At 45.0% G+C, this 17,016-nt stretch overlaps 1 protein-coding gene across 1 annotated transcript in view; it reads right to left on the reverse strand.

Moving 5' to 3' along the window:
• ACTN2 (actinin alpha 2) overlaps window positions 1-17,016 on the reverse strand; it is a 75,234-nt gene that overhangs the window by 3,330 nt on the left and 54,888 nt on the right. The window contains exons 11-18 of the mRNA XM_059054617.2: window positions 16,151-16,298; window positions 14,479-14,629; window positions 10,428-10,536; window positions 8,914-9,054; window positions 6,587-6,769; window positions 4,122-4,256; window positions 2,798-2,977; window positions 2,029-2,175 (exon numbers count right to left, since the gene is read on the reverse strand). Coding sequence (XP_058910600.1) covers window positions 2,029-2,175; window positions 2,798-2,977; window positions 4,122-4,256; window positions 6,587-6,769; window positions 8,914-9,054; window positions 10,428-10,536; window positions 14,479-14,629; window positions 16,151-16,298 — 1,194 coding nt within the window. The remainder of the gene's footprint in view (window positions 1-2,028; window positions 2,176-2,797; window positions 2,978-4,121; window positions 4,257-6,586; window positions 6,770-8,913; window positions 9,055-10,427; window positions 10,537-14,478; window positions 14,630-16,150; window positions 16,299-17,016) is intronic.

Here is a 17,016-nt window from a genome sequence, read left to right on the forward strand (position 1 = left end):
ACATGCTGCGGAGCAACTAAACCCATGCGCCACAACTACTGAGCCTGTGCTCTAGAGCCCGCGAGCCACAACTACTGAGCCCGCACGCCACAACTACTGAAGCCCACACGCCCAGAGCCCGTGCACCGCAGCGAAGAGTAGACCCCACTCGCTGCAGCTAGAGAAAGCCCACGCACGGCAACGAAGACCCAACGCAGCCAAATAAATAAATTATATAAATAAATAAATAAATAAAAAGAAGTTGAGAGTTAGAGGCAAAATAAAAAAAACTCTACTTGACCGGGGAATAAAATTCCATACAAGAAGGGACACTTTGAGATTTGCCAAATAATTTGTTAATGTCATCACTGACTTAGAGGAAGGACAGACCCAACACAGGATGTTAGAAAATAATTTCTTAAAAAGGAAAAAGGAGGAAAGGAGGGTAAATAGCAGTCAAAAATGAAAGGAGACCACACATTCAAGAAAGCAGGAGGGACTACCCAGTGCCAGTGAAAATGACCTCGTCAGGAGCTGCCCACTGCCACCCACCAATGGCCGAACCTGAGAAATCCTCACGCTCTCGCGGCCCCAGGCAGTCCTCACTTGTAAAATTCCCCCAAAGATTAAAAGCATGGCTAGGACTCACACTGGAAAGTTACCCCGCAGCTACTCTCAGGCCCATGTCCCTCCAAGACACAACAATCCTTAATTTAAACTTTTAAACTTGGCAGGTTCTGCATTGTCTGCCTTTGAACTTTTGTTGCAAAAGACAGTCTCGTTATCCTAGATTCAAATACATTTGGATTTTTTTTCCTATGAGGTGGCCCAAACGACTGAGGGCTGTCTTCTCATAAGCCCGGGTGGATATGTGTAGGGACAATGATCAATTATTTCCCTCCACGGGAGGAAAATGACTCAACCTGAAGGAAGTCAGGTCAGTGTCACAGCATGTTTTGTACAGTACAGTTGTGCGGAAGGCAAGCTAACTTTAATGTCCAACTCCGTGTATAATTCTTTATTTATGCCTCAGTTCCCTGATCAGAAGTCTACTTTCTGAACTCTTTGATAGGCCTGAATATAGCTGGTCTGGAGCAGAGGTATTTTAAGAACCATTTAACTGATATCTGTAAACCATAAACAGGGTCCCAAGCAAAGTAATGAAATACACTTACTTTGTTACAGATCTTTTAACGAATGGAATGTGGCCTTAGGAGTCACTTTGAACTAGATGATAAGCAAACTGGGCATTTTCTTGTGAAGAACTGGTTTTACTCAATTGTATTCAAATCAAAATACTAGATAATATTTTAAGAGCTGCACTTAACTTTTTCTATGATCACCATTTTGTTGGTGCATTTTCCTTCAACATTCCACGAAACAATTTTGTTAATTAAAAAAGAAAATTAAATTGTATGGCAAAAGAGTAGGCTAATTTTCATCAGGTGCTTCACCTAAATAGTTAATTAGGAAAAGTTCATTACAGCTTTGTATTTAAGTACTTAGAAAATGACCTAAATCCCAAAACCACATTTTGTTAAGGATACACTTTCACTTAGAACAAATCTAGTGTTGCTCCCAACTACAAAGGCATTCGTTAAGTGCTCTGTATAAAACAGCCCACAGGGCTTTCCTGGCGGCACAGTGGTTGAGAGTCCGCCTGCCGATGTTGGGGATGCAGGTTCGTGCCCCGGTCCGGGAAGATCCCACGTGCCGCGGAGCGGCTGGGCCAGTGAGCCGTGGCCGCTGAGCCTGCGCGTCCGGAGCCTGTGCTCCGCAACGGGAGAGGCCACAGCAGTGAGAGGCCCATGTACCGCAAAAAAAAAAAAAAAAAAACCAGCCCACAAACCTAGACTTTGTGTCACCTTGAGCGACATCAGAGCTTAGCACACTTCATTTCAGAGGCTCCTTTCCTTTGGCCTGAATCATCCTGTTTCCCCATAACCTTTAAGGACATTAAACCTTAAAATAATAGCATGAATATTATTTCAAATACGTCTTTTGATGTCCCCAGTGGTGCCTTTCAAGTAACTAGAGGGAGTGAGGTACCCTGTCGAAGTGGTTGAAGGAGGCTCTGAACTCATTCATCTGCTCCTGGGTGATGCCCTTCGCATCTCTCATCAGCATCTGGGTCTCCACTTCGTTGATGGTCCTGGCAATGGTCGTCAGCAGCAGCTCCCAGCCCACACGAATGTGCTACCGAGGGAAACAGCAAACCATCAGCTCCAGGTCCTCCCAGCAGGTCAATCTTGCCTCCTCATTTTCATAACAAGAGAGTCAACCCAAAGGGAGATAAGTAGGGCTTCCCTATGCTTTTTAAAAAAAATTCTACTTTTCCACTTTTTTCGAGATTCTACGGTGGGAAATCCTCAGAAGTGAGACCAGGGTTCTAACAGTGGCCACTGGCTGGCACCGTGAAGATAAAATATACAATGTACAATGTATTATTTGGCACTAGCATTTACCAAAGAGCAAGATGGGCCCTGGATTATACCCACTGGCCAGTTTGCAAGATCAAATTGGGTCAAACTGGCCAAAACGTAATCGTCCAATTTCGGTGAAGTCTCTCCAAGGCAGTGCAATGAATGCATTGGATAAAGTTGGTGAGGATGGTGGTGATCATTAACAACTAGGTAGCGCTTGATCTAGTTCACAAAGCTTTTTCACATACAGCAACAGGAAAGGTTTAACGATCCCTTTCATACTTATAGAACAAAACAGGAACAGATGGAGACACACGTGGGAGGAAAACACGCTGAGAAGGTGAAGTGGTCACAACCAGAAAGCAGAGCACCGCAGGCCTGTGCGGTGGCTGTACCTCCATGGTGTAATTCGTGTGCTTGTTGTCAAAGACCAGGGCCTCCTGGATTAGCTGATGGTCACCTTCCAGCTTGTCGATGTTGCTCTTGTAGTTAATGATGTTGTGCTCGTACTGCTTCAGCTGATTCATCTGGTCCTCCAGGGCTCCCGTGATCTGGATGGAGCTCCGGGCAATCTCCTGGTGGAGGCATGAACAGGAGAAGAAAACAAGGTGAGCCGGCCTTTCAGGTTACTACGGGGGCCTTCCTGCTTCTGCTTCCAACACTATGGCGGCATTAGGCGGCAGCTAGAGACACTTGCTCTTTCAGATAAAGCGGGTAACAGGATGGTACCGCAGCATGAAGCAAGCTCTATTTCTAGTCTGTCTAGAGAATGGGGAAAAAACAAAACAAAACCACCAAGATCCATGAAAGCAAAGCAAGAAGGGTAAGAAAGGAGCCATTTAGGCCTCTTCCAGTGAAGACAGAAGCCTCCCCGGGCTGGAGCTGCCTCTTCTGGAGGAGGCCAGGGGATGGTCTGCATGAATGCAGCTGCCAGGGAGATTTCAGATCACTGGATGCTCCATCACCGGTCAAAAGAATTTCCTAGATTTTTAGATGTCCTCCTCTTAAGAAAAAAGTTAACATTTTATCACTAAAAGGGAGGCTGGGAGAAGAATAAATAGGCAAATAAATGTCTCTTGGCTGTTCTTGGTGATAAAATGAACCCAGAAATCAGTGTCATTCAAAGATTACTTTTCCCTGAATATTCTGAAAGTGCCAAGTATTTGTGACTTATTAGGGACGGATGGTTTAAAAATCTAGGTCCTGTAGAGGCTGAAAACTGAGAAAGAGACCTATCACCATTCTTAAGGATAGAATGAATGGATGGCAGCAAGAACAGCCTCAACTTTGGTGCACAGGTGCGCTCCCTGCCCCCCACCCCGCACTGACACTCACGGGCGCCCAGGCTGCAAGAGCCCAGGTCCATCAAGAGTAAGGCCCGGGCCCCCCTGGTGGCGCAGTGGTTGAGAGTCCGCCTGCCGATGCAGGGGACGCGGGTTCGTGCCCCGGTCCGGGAGGAGCCCACGTGCCGTGAAGCGGCTGGGCCCGTGAGCCATGGCCGCTGAGCCTGCGCATCCGGAGCCTGTGCTCCGCAACAGGAGAGGCCACAACAGTGAGAGGCCCGCGTACCGCAAAAAATAAAAAATAAAAAATAAAAGAGTAAGGCCCACGGCGACGTGGATGCTGCTCTCATGGCACTGAGTGGAGACGGGTCGTTGTGTCAGCTCAGGGACCGATTGGGAGGCTGTGACAGGCTCCCTCTGAAGGGCACTAACCCACCTCCATCTTGTTCTGGATCCAGGGCCCAATGGCATTGGCCTGTGCGGCGAACTGGCGCCGCAGACGCTCATTGGCATGCTGGCGGGCCAGCTCCTCCTGCAGCAACTGGTCCCGGATGGGCACGAGCTGCTTCACCTGCCAGGGTTCAAGGGCAACAGGGGTTAGAGGCCAGCTGTGGTCCAGGAGGAGGGACCAAGATCGGTGGTGGTGGCTGAAGGGCAGGGGTGGGTGCAGAGAGAGAAGGGAGGGAGAGCGGGGGGAGGGGAGGTAGGGAGGGGAAGGGGAGTGGGGCCCCTACTTTAGGGACTAAAGGAAGAGCTCAGTCTAGCCTCGACTGCTACCCAGTGCCTCCACTGCCTGCTGAAAGACTGGCTAAGTCTGCAAGAGGGACACTGACCATTCCTCTAGCCAGGGGCTCTCGGCCTGCAGTACTAACCCTGAGGGGAGCTGGGTCCAGGGTGCAGAGAATTTGTGAACTTGAATGAGGGAAAACTGGCCTTCTTATTTTCACCACCCCTAATGGAAAATGAGCATTTCCTTTGATTATGAATGTGGGCACCAAATCCACTGTGACTTTATCACAACAGAAATCACAGACATTCTCATATACATTAGTTACTGCCTGCCTCTCAAAATATCATATACTCTCATCACTACTCACAATTATTAGACCTGCTATTAGATCTTGGTTTAAAATGTGGTAGAAAAGAAGCACTTACATTACTATATCCCAACTTTAAATATATAGCCTTTCATTAAAATTTAGTTTTTATTGAAGTACCATTGATTTACAGTGTTGCGTTAGTTTCAGGTGTACAGCAAAGTGATTCAGTTATACATATATATAATATATTTTAATAACTTTTAAATGTAATTTATTTCATTTGTAACCTTAAGTATTTTTTATGAATTTACACATATTATTATCAGAAGGGACCCACGGGCTTCCCTGACTACCAAGTATATCCAAGACACAAAAAAGTTGAGAACCCCTACCAGTTTCAGGAGCTCAGTCCTATATGATGTTGGACCACAGGAAAGTATCCTACCCCGCCTACGTCTTTTCCATTCCATTTGTACCTTGTGATTTACACTTTAATGCTATGTCTCAGTTCTTTTTGAATCCGCAGACAAAAGAGCTACTTCAAGAAGGCTTTTCTGTGTGTTGGCAAAACTCCTGCTAAAGACATTATTATTCAATGTTCCTTTTACAAAACTCCCTCTGGCGAATTGTGCTTTGTAACTTAGTGACAAGAGAAAAGTTTGTCTCACTTTAAGAAATGACACATTTCCCTTTTTTTTTCAAGGAAACTACTTTGCTCAACAGGTTTCCCTCTTCACTCCGGCTGTCAGAAGAACAGAGCTAATTTTAAGGCCAAACACAATAACTAATTATGGTTTCTCAGATGAACACTCTTTCCCATACCTGTTTTTTTTTTTTTCCTCTTTGCATCGTTTATAACTAAACCATTGCTGAATTTGTGTTTTTATAGCAAGCCACCTCAAATGCACGTGGTGGACTTCTTAAAGACTACGTAGTAGCATACTAAGATGATCGTGCCTCAATTTAAACATGAAAATAAATCTTTCTTAAGAATGAGACAAAAAGGCTCAAATGATCCCATTGGACTATAATTAAATCTGTGCGGTTTCCCAAAATATAAGAGGCAGCAAATTAGCAGGAAGTCCTTTGGTTCCCCAGATACGGTTTTCTAAGTAATTTTCCCGCATTCAAAATTCACACACACTTGGGACACGTCTATCCCATATTCTAAAAATTCTTTAATGGAGTACTAGCGGCAAGCCGATTCCATCAAATTTTCAGTTGGGGTTTTAAAACTAGTTTCCTTTATGGTATTAGTATCATGACCTGTACTGAGTTTGCCAACGTTGATTAAGTTTTTCCTTAAGGACAATCATTTCTACTTTCTTTCCTTACAAATCACAGAAGCTGCTAATAGTATTTAAGAGTATAACATATTTCATCTGTTAAAAACAACAGGCCCAAAATAGAGTGGAGTGCTAAATCCCACTCCACCAGACCAAGACTTAACTTAATTACAGTTTCCGGTCTCCCAGAAACGGAATCTTAGTCAATCAGTCATCTGGGTAGACCCCTTCCCTCCCCTAAAGGAAAGTAACTCTGCAATAACCAATCCGCTTTTTTTTTGGCCAGATAACTTCCCTGTTCCTACTCCTTTCTGCCTATAAAAGCCTTTCATTTTGTTCACCTCCTTGGAGTCCCTTTCTGTCTGCTAGACTGGATGCTGCCCAATTCGAATCGATTTTTGCTCAAACACTTAAAATTGTTACTGTCTCAGTTTCTCTTTTAACATGTCTGTGAAGACGACCGTGATCCTGAGGCAACGTCAGGCAGTCATTCTAACTCCCCCAGGGTTTCACCTCTTCCCCCCACCTCAGCTTCCGGAATGTCAGCCTCGCCCCCTCGCCCCTCAGTCACCCACCTTGTCCCACTTGGACCGGATCTCGTCCATGGTGACGGTGCTGTAGGGGTTGCTCGAGCTGATCCTGATGCTGTAGCTCTGAATCACCTTCTCCACCTCGTTCTGGATGGCCAGGATGGACTGCCGCTCGCCGTCGGCCTCGGGCAGCGTGGCCTTGAACTGCTCGTGGGCGGTGATCAAGCTCTAAGCCAGAGACAGAGAGGAGAAAACCCCGACTGACTTCATTCAGTGTGAATTTTACAGGCTTGCTGTTCCCTTCAGCACGCGCATAAATGACTTTATAACTGCGGGAATCTCCAGTGGAAGACAAATTCTGGATGTCTTAGAAAAGCTATCTGGTGCACAAAAGTCAAGTTCCTCGAAAAGGGAAGAAAAGATCTCCTGATGACTCCTTGGTGGCTATTAATCCAAAGTCTTCCAAAAAGAATTGTTTTCTTTTAAAAAAATTATGTTTTATTTCATCATATAGGATCCCCAGCTATTGTTTAGGTCTTACTCGCCACTGACATACAGAACTTAAATCAGGGCTTCCCTGGTGGGGCAGCGGTTAAGAATCCGCCTGCCGATGCGGGGTACACGGGTTCGAGCCCTGGTCCGGGAAGATCCCACATGCCGCGGAGCAATTAAGCCCGTGCGCCACAACTACTGAGCCTGCGTTCTAGAGCCCGTGAGCCACAACTACTGAGCCTGCACACCTAGAGGCTGTGTTCCCCAACAAGAGAAGCCACCGCACCACAACGAAGAGCAGCCCCCACTCACCACAACTGGAGAAAGCCTGCGCACAGCAATGAAGACACAACGCGGTCAAAAAAAAAAAAATGTGTGACTGTCCCAGTAACACTTAAAAAAAAAAAAAAAAAAAAAAAAGAACTTATATTAGCTGCCCTTTCTAATGACCGGATTTACCTACAGCCCAGGAAAAGAACCTCACATTTGCTGCCTTTATACCTAAAGATCACCAGGAAGTACATCCCTTTCTCCAAAAGAAAAGGCCACAGAAACCAACTCCTTCTCCTCAGGCTTTATAAAACCTCCACTTAACAACCCTATACCCTTGGACCCTAAAGTATAAGACAGCAGCCCTTTATGCTCAGCTGTAGGAAGGTGCCACGTGGACCACCTTCCAGGGCGAAGCTAACACTCAGTTCAGATGCTACAACAAATCAGCTACTAGCAAACCTTTCACTAAACAGAGAAACTACTTCATGCATCAAGTATGGCTTCCAAGGCATACTTAGACATCTCACTTATTCCAAAAATAAATGATTTTAGGTGCCAACCTCTGCTTAAAGAGTCTATGCAAGAAACACCATCACAGCCTCTTTCAGAAAACAAAGGCAATGTTCAACAAATTTCTTTCCTCTTACACCCCGGTGCAAACCCTTCTAGAATGCTCCTTGGCAGGGAGAGTATGGGTTCAAATCCCAAACTTCAGTATTTCCTTTACATTTGGATTCTTTTCAATGACCTATCTATTTTACAGAAAAAAGAGAATCTAAAAGTATTTTCTCTATATTCCATTATACGTCAAATTCAGTAGACAATGGCCTCTAATATATTGGGTCCTGGCTATTGGAGAGGAACGCTCCTCCCTAACTCGATCACTTAGAGGTCTTATTTACAATCTGAAGCTCCAGCAAAAATCGAAAGCAGAACATTTTGGATGGTGGGAAGCAGAGGGTACTGATTTGTGGCTTCTTATGCTTTATGATCTGGCAAAACCCTATAGATCTTAATGAAGGGTAATATGCAAACATTTGCAAAGTAGTTAACTCAGCAGCCAATAAACTCATAACTTGCTGTGACTAACTCCAAGAGCATATGTCTATGTTGCTCATTATGATTCCACATCCATTTTAAAGAACAGACCTTTTTAGATGTAGTCACCATTATCTCTGGCTGATGTTAATTTAGTTGCATTAAAGAGTGGTAGGCACATTTTTAAGCTAAAGGCCAAAGGGTAATATAGGTTTTCTAACCACATTTTTTTTTAAGTTAAAAAATGAAACAAAACCAAAAAGAGAACTCTTTTTGTTTGTTTGTTTGTTTTTTTGTTTTTGCGGTACACCGGCCTCTCACTGCTGTGGCCTCTCCTGTTGCGGAGCACAGGTTCCGGACGCACAGGCTCAGCAGCCATGGCTCACGGGCCCAGCCGCTCCGCGGCATGTGGGATCTTCCCAGTCCGGGGCACGAACCCGCGTCCCCTGCATCGGCAGGCGGACTCCCAACCACTGCGCCACCAGGGAAGCCCAAAAAGAGAACTCTTAAGTTTTTAAAATTACAATTCATTTCTGGTACGGTGAGAGCACAGAGATGGCTTCAGTTACCTGGATCTCCTCAATGCTGTGGACGATGAACATGTCTTGCAGATCCTCCATGGCGCCTTCCATCCAGTTGTTGAAAGGAGCAGCTCTCTTGGCAAACTCCAGGTGAAGCTGATCGATGGTTTCCAGCAATTTCTCAGTTCTCTGGAGATCAAATAGAAAACAGTGTTATCAGAGGTTAAATCATAAAAATTCTCTGAACATGTGAAGATGCACTCCAAAGCAGTAAACTATTATCTGACGTTTTGATGGTCACAATCCTCTCATCATTAGCTTGTGTATACAAAAGATTCACTGATGTTCAAAGGATTAGGCTGAGCCCTGCAGGTGTCCAAAGTGCCTTCCGAATCAGCGATGGGTTTAACAACATCCAGAGTCACCCTGTGCTGAAAGTATTTAAAATATTCTACCACATGTTACTCTTTTGAAAACTGAGAATCCACATACGGTATATAGGCACTTGCTTTCAGCGAAAGCAGTACTTTGTAAGTTACAGGACCTGATTCCCTAACCGTGCTGGTTCACAGAAAAGTCACGGTATCTTCCTCACTTGATAATCAACAGTGTACCTTTCCCAAAAGTCGCCTAGAGAAGACAGAAGGAACTACAGTTCCACATTCTTAAATCCTCATTCAGGATTTCACACAGAGACCCTTTTTGCCTTTCTGAGCACATGAAAACACAAGGCTTCAAGCCACCGAGAATGGTACTACACGTTTCCTATGGCAGAGAGGATGGGGAGCTGGCAGGGAAGCATCTGGTATCTTCAAGTCTTCCATGATTAGATTCGTTTTTCCTCCTGTTCTGAAATATAGAACGTCTCTGTTATATGCCTGGTCCTTCCTTTCTCTCAGCCTTTTTCTTTAGGTGGATACGTTAACAGCTGGCCGGCATCCAGGAAGCTTGGTATCACATGTGTTAAAAGTTTCATCAGAGTCAGGGTGAAAAGACGCAGAAAACTGCTAACTGCTTCTTTCCGTCACATCGTCTGAGTCTTCCGTGGTGAGAGACGATTACGTTCAGCTAAAAACCAGCTGTTTTCTCCAAGCCTTATACTTGAACAAGGCCACATTCATCCTGATTCTGTTTCATACCCATTTTTCCTGACTTCAACATGTGTTGCCATTTTCCCTTTGCACATCTCAACTTCCGTTCCTCCTGATTTCCTGACTCATTCCTGGCTCAATTTACTCTCAGGTAAGGACTCTGGGGAATTAACTGCCATTACTACTTCACACAAAATGAATTTATACCGTTATCTCATTACTACTGGATTTTTGTTTCTTTAATTCAAAAGGATGCGTCACTGCTGTATGGATAAATTACAGTACAAAACTACCAACTTTCCATTTCCCTCTTTCTCCTACTTTTCATGTTTTCTGTAGAAGCTCCTTTCCCTAGATAATGTGTTTCGATTTATAGACACCATACCACAGAAAAACGAAGTTGGTAACGGTGACTCACTGAAAGAGCCCCTATTAAAAGACTTCGTGCCAACAGGTGGCTTGGAGACTCACCTCCAGGGCCTCTCTCCTCTTCTGGGTGAGTGTTCCCAGCCTGTCCCACTGGTCACAGATTTTCTGGCACCGATCATTGATGTTCACAGCATCGTGATAATCCAGTTCACTATCAGAAGGGAAAATAAAGACTGACTTTCCCAGATGACATGAAGAAAAGTGGACATGGGCTCAAAATAAACAGATGATAATTTTTTTTTTTTTAAAAAAAGATCTGCTGGGGAACTGGCAGGGTATTTCAGGGTTTTGTTCATCATCACCATCGCAAACAGTGATCACTATTCCCTTACATCACGAGAAGAATTAGTAAAACTCTGGGTGGCCAACAGATTTCTAAACAGAGCCTAAATGCTATCTTCTCGACGCCTCAGGCTAACTTTATTCTCCCTTTGTTTTCTTGGCCAGGCCTCCGGAGTGCATTATTTTTAAGTGGTGATGTACCTGTAAATGAAGCCAAGTATCTGACCTGGAGGACAGTCCCGGGGCTGTGCTGAAGCCACGGTGATGGGAACACCAAATGAGTCATGAGGGAGGGAGGAAGGGATCAGCTTGCACCCCACTGTGTCCTTGGCTGCTCTCAAAGGGCACGGGGCTGGATGGAGCCCCACGTCCAGGAGGGGCGCTAGGACTCTGAGCCTGGCAGGACGGAGTCCTTCCTCTTCTGACAGATTCCAACTCGTCTTATGCCATTCGTGTGACAGCAGGAACAAAATGATTTCTCACTCCGTCGCCCCTCTTCCTCTCCAGCCCCGTCTGTACAGCCTAACGGGATCTTTGTGACGGGAAGTAACTTGAACTTACCATTCAAGCAGATTCTCGACCAGAAGGTTAACCTATTATCTCTGGGGGTAAAAAGTTTGAATCCTGGACAAAATGTAATCACCCTTTTAGTTAAGATGAGAGCAAGACTCAGGGAGGTTTAAAGATATCTTCAGGAGACTTCTCCTTCAAAAATGGTCCAGGGTGAGGCTTTTAGGAAATTCCCTCCTATCCATCCAAATCCATTTCCCTGAAGCTTAAGTTTATTTCTTCTTCCAACTCTAAATGAAGGCAACGGCTGTTTATTACTTGTTTTTTTCTCTTAAGTGATATTAGCTTGTCCTTATTGAATGTTACTGTTTCTGTTACTGAATAAAGAAGATGCATACAGTTGCGATCTGAGTGTCATTTCAGTGGGTAAGAAGCTCCCTATCACCTAATGAAAGCCTGTCCAGTTCTTAAGAGCAGCTTTCTGCATACACACACTTCACTAATTGAGATGGACTGAGATTCTGTGCTTATTATTATAACCAGAAAGCCAAAACCAACCAAAATACACCAGCAATGTGCACAGCCTTGAATACAAAATGAAAAGGCCATGGCCCTTCAAAATGCAACTATTAAAGAACAGAAAGATTTCAAAAACAAAAACCCAGGAACCGTCTACTGATCCACAATGGAGACATCAACGCTCATCTCTCCGTGGTTATCTTTAGGGTGTACATTTTTCCCTCTTCTCTCTAATTCATACGTACTAGCTCTACACCTACTTGCTTTCAAGGACTTAGGGTTTGCATAACTGTGCATACTGTTTTTATTTATTTTATTTATTTTTTAATATAAATTTATTTTATTTATTTTTTGCTGCGTTGGGTTTTCGTTGCTGTGTGTGGGCTTTCTATCGTTGCAGTGAGCGGAGGCTACTCTTCGTTGCGGTGCGCAGGCTTCTCTTGTTGCGGAGCATGGGCTCTAGGCTCACGGGCTTCAGTAGTTGCAGCACGCAGGCTCAGTAGTTGTGGCTCACGGGCTCTAGAGTGCAGGCTCAGTAACTGTGGCGCACGGGCTTAATTGCTCCGCGGCATGTGGGATCTTTCCGGACCAGGGCCCGAACCCGTGTCCCCTGCATTGGCAGGCGGATTTTTAACCACTGTGCTACCAGGGAAGCCCTATTTTTATTTTTTGTACTTTTAATAACTGCACAACCACGTTCGTTATTTTAGAAAAGGTAAAAAGGAAAGGGAGACTAATAACAGTCAGCTGAGCACAGCTTTAAATTCAGTGGTTCCTCTCTTGACTGTGTAAAGAAATACGCATTGAGGATACCGAGAATAATAATAACATAAAAGTATTACTTAAATTTTAAGGGCAACACTTAAAACCATTCCAAATTACTTATGGGAGCTATGATAGAGCATTAAATTGCTTGAGTTTCTCCCCCTTATTTGTAATTGTTCACAAGCAGCCAAACAGCCAACATGCAAGAAGCATGAGAAATAAGATAAGAGTAAGGCCACAAACACAGTGAACAAATCAGATATGATGACCACAAAAAATTAAGAATATATTTAGGCAAGGCCGAATAGGAAGATATTCTTAAAAGAGGCCATCTCTGTTAATTAAGGCATTTGCTCTGGTTAAGAGTGAGCAACATGGGGTTCTTAAAATGTAACATATCATAATAAACATTTATTATTGGTTGTTTAAAGTTATCATTATGTGACAGGCTCTAAAAATTGTGCACATATATCCGTGGTTATAATGAGAGACAGAGAAGTAGGGAATGAAATTCTGTATTTATCAAAAGGAAGTAAGGGTCTTAAAACAAAAAAAAAACCTTAGAAACACTGCAGGGAGTCCTCCCTCTCTCAGAGGGTGGCCACAGCCAGAGGCAGCACCACCTGGACCAGTAGGGCCTACAACTCCCACTGGGTAAACCATCCTGGGCTCAACCCCATGCTAGCTCCTCCCATAAAATAAAAACCATGAAAATGAAACAGCACTTATTTGATGACAAAGAAAAGTGGGGCCTTCATGTTTCTTCCTTCAGAGGTGTCTTGTTTATGGTTTCCGGGCGGGCAATGTGGTCCCCGTCTCCTGCACCCAGGCTTGGGTGAGGCCGCCTTTGCGAGCCGTGCTCTGTCCTGTTACTTGTTTCTCATCCTCCTGGATACGAAGCTGCCTGTGCTGGGGCTGGGGGTGCTGCCCGCTGGGAGGACACAGGGACCCTACCACAATCAAAGCACCAGAGCAGAAGTCAGTGCATCTCTTTTTTTTCAAAAAAAAAAAAGGTCCTTTTTTTTTTTCTTTTTTTTTTAAGATTCCACATATAAGTGATATCATATGATATTTGTCTTTCTCTGTCTGATTTACTTCACTTAGTGTGATAATCTCTAGGTCCACCCATGTTCCTGCAAATGGCATTATTTCATTCTTTTTTATGGCTGAGTAGTATTCCACTGTATATATGTACCACATCTTTATCCATTCATCTGTCAATGGACATTTAGGTTGCTTCCATGTCTTGGCTACTGTAAATAGTGCTGCTATGAACAAAGGGGTACATGTATCTTTTTGAATTATAGTTTTCTCCAGATATATGCCCAGGGATTACAGGATCATATGGCAACTCTATTTTTAGTTTTTTTAAGGAACCTCTGTACTGTTCTCCATAGTGGCTGCACTGATTTACATTCCCACCAACAGTGTAGGAGGTTTCCCTTTTCTCCACACCCTCTCCAGCATTTATTATTTGTAGACTTTTTGATGATGGCCACTTTGACTGGTATGAATTAGTATCTCATTGTAGTTTTGATTTGCATTTCTTTAATAATTAGCGATGTTGAGCATCTTTTCATGTGCCTGCTGGCCATCTGTATGTCTTCTTTGGAGAAATGTCTATTTAGATCTTCTGCCCATTTTTTGATTGGGTTGTCAACAAGGACCTACTGTATAGCACAGAGAACTATACTCAGTATTTTGTAATGACCTAGGAAGGGAAAAGAATCTGAAAAAGAATATATATATATATGTATAACTAAATCACTTTGCTGTACATCTGAAACTAACAAACACAACACTGTAAATCAACTGTATTTCAATTTAAAAAAAAAAAAAAAACAGGACCAATCCCATCACAGGGTCCTCTGGCTTGGTTCTATGGACACATCTAGGACAGGACAGGAAAGGCAAGCTCCTCTGCCCCTCCCTGGGAATGCCTGGGGAAGCTCTCCACCGAGTCCTCGCTTGGACCCAGGGCTCAACATCAGCAGTGGCACCCACACAGAGCACGTACTTGAGCTCCTGCGCGATGGCCGCGATCTGCTCCACACGGTCCTGGTGTGCCGCCAGGTCGCTCTCGAACGCCTCGTGCTTCCGCAGCAACGCCCGGACTTCGGTCAGAGACGCCGACTCGTAATCCTTCTGCAGCAAGATCTGCTCTTTGCCTGCAATGGTTGTAGCAAGGGAGTGTGAATGCTGTCACACTTCAGCCTCTCTGCAAAGTCCTGGGTGATTCCGGAGAATCAAGAGGAGGAAAGAAGGACGGCCCTGAGAGGCAGAGGCCACGTTTCAACTGGAATTCAGGCTGTCACTCTGCTATTAAGTTAGTAATTACTAGTTCACAGATATTACCTGGGATTATTAGGTAAAACACTTGTACTCTATTTGTCTGCCCATGGGCTCAACCTTTACTCCAATTCTTTTTGTTTGAAAGCTTTATTTTTTTTAATGTGGTTAAGTGCAGCCTGTGATTTTTTTATCTAATAACGTTAGGAAAATTTCTCTCTGAAACTCCACCTATTTCCCCACAAATATTTCCTAAGTTAAGCAACTGCTGTGGTTATAACTGGACCCATTTTTATTCCCTGGTTGATGACCTTTAAGAATTTAATTCCACAAAGCTAGACATGGAAAGCAAGTGTTCATATATTTAATGATGAGAACATAGCACTTACCATCTGCCAGATACCAATTTTACTACTTTATAAATACAAACTCATTAAGTCTTCATCAAAACCCTGTGAGGGAGGTATGATTGTTACTCCACTTTGGAGAGGACGCTGACGCCCCGAGAGGTGAGAATGCATCCAAGGCCCATAGCTGGGAAGTATCAACTGCCTGTCTGTGCCTGTGACCGTCTCGCTGTGCAACACCAACAATCAAGCACTAAGACAGCACAAGGGACCCAAGGGATGAGGGGAACCTCCCTGCCCTTTCTCATAATAGATTACCATGGGATGAGGTGAATGTTTTGTTCTTTAACCTCAGCAAACAGCAGAGCCAAAAAAAAATATCATGACCATAGTGTCACGGCCATGGAAACAGGTATGTCTGCAAGGCCTGAAAGGAGTAGATGAATCGAAGTGAAACAAAGGAGCTAAGACCATAGAAAAATCACACCTCGTGTTCTTCCTTTCCAAGCAGATTTTCTAAGTGGGCGATTATGTTGCTTTGCGGCACTTAATAAACCTTGTATCAGCAGAAGCTAAAGTCTGGGCCAGGGCTGTCTGACCCGCAGTTAGGGAACAGACAGATGCTTTTGGAATCAGAGAGAAGAAAGCAGGGGAGTCAGGAGGAGGCGGGTACCTATGCAGGTAAGTGTGGGAGGAACGCATTGTGAGTCCTGGTTTATAAAAACATCCATCTTCACACCCACCTCCTCTATTTTTTCTTTCTTTCCTTTTTCTTTGGCTGTGCCGCGCTTCTTGCGGGATCTTAGCTCCCCGACCAGGGATTGAACCCGGGCCAGGGCAGTGAAAGCGCCGAGTGCTAACCACTGGGCCGCCAGGGAATTCCCCACACCCACCTCTTGAAGAACCGCAGTACCTGGGACAGCAGACGAGAGAGGGGCGAGGGCAGCTGCCCGCAGGGTCACAGGCGCCAGGGACAGTGGTCACTGCACATGGGGCTCTGTCCATAGCTCAAGCCCGATTCTCCAGGAGCCCCACCACATCCTGCGGACTCACCGTAAGCCCAGGTTTCGTGCGTGGACGCCTTCTGCCGGAACTTCTCTGCCAGGTGCTCCACGCGCTCCAGCCTCCGAATCTCATTCAGCAGCCATTCCTCGTAGCCCTTCTCCGCCTGCTCCAGCCGCTGCCAAGCGCCCGCGATGTCCTGGGATGATTGGGGACCGGCAAAGGCGTCCGTTACGCCCTGGCCTCCTGGTCTTCTCTACGAACCCCCTCCACGACATCCAACAGTGTTTTCCTTTGTGTCTTCTTGTCTTTCCCTCATCCCTGTGCCTCCACACCCGCCCCAAACAGCCATTCAAATGTTTTGGCTTCTAAACGTCTTCATTACCACCGCACCCTTTTAGAACTAAGATCACGGTTCTCATCGGCGAACTGATAACCTGATGCTTCTCCGGATGTGGACAAAGGCTAACGGGGCTTTAATTTTCTGGCTACGAGAAGATGAAGGCTCACGGTGACTCAGCCCAAAAGGACTCTGACTCAGCGACTGGGTTCAGTCAGTCATTAACTGTTTCCCCGGCGTCACGCATGTACCAGGCACAGTGAGCGCCTTTGATACAAGAGTGAACAGCACCTGTAAAGTTCCCTGGGCCCCTGTGCAGCTTTCATGATTGTTGGGGAAGAAAGACATTAAATAAGGAATTCAACAAGTGTAATTCCTATTTCCGATAGCGATACACTCTGAAGGAAAAGCAAATCACGGTCAAGTGATGCTCATGAGAGCACAGTTGGGGCAGTTCCTTTAGGTGGGTTACTGAGAGGAGACCCCTCTGAGGAGGTGGCACTGGAGCCCAGACCTCACTGATGGAAAAGCCAGGTATGTGATGAAGTGGGGGACGAGCTAAAGGCCTGAGGAGGGG

The sequence above is a fragment of the Kogia breviceps genome, chromosome 2, assembly GCF_026419965.1.
Source record: "Kogia breviceps isolate mKogBre1 chromosome 2, mKogBre1 haplotype 1, whole genome shotgun sequence".
Lineage (NCBI taxonomy): Eukaryota > Metazoa > Chordata > Mammalia > Artiodactyla > Physeteridae > Kogia > Kogia breviceps.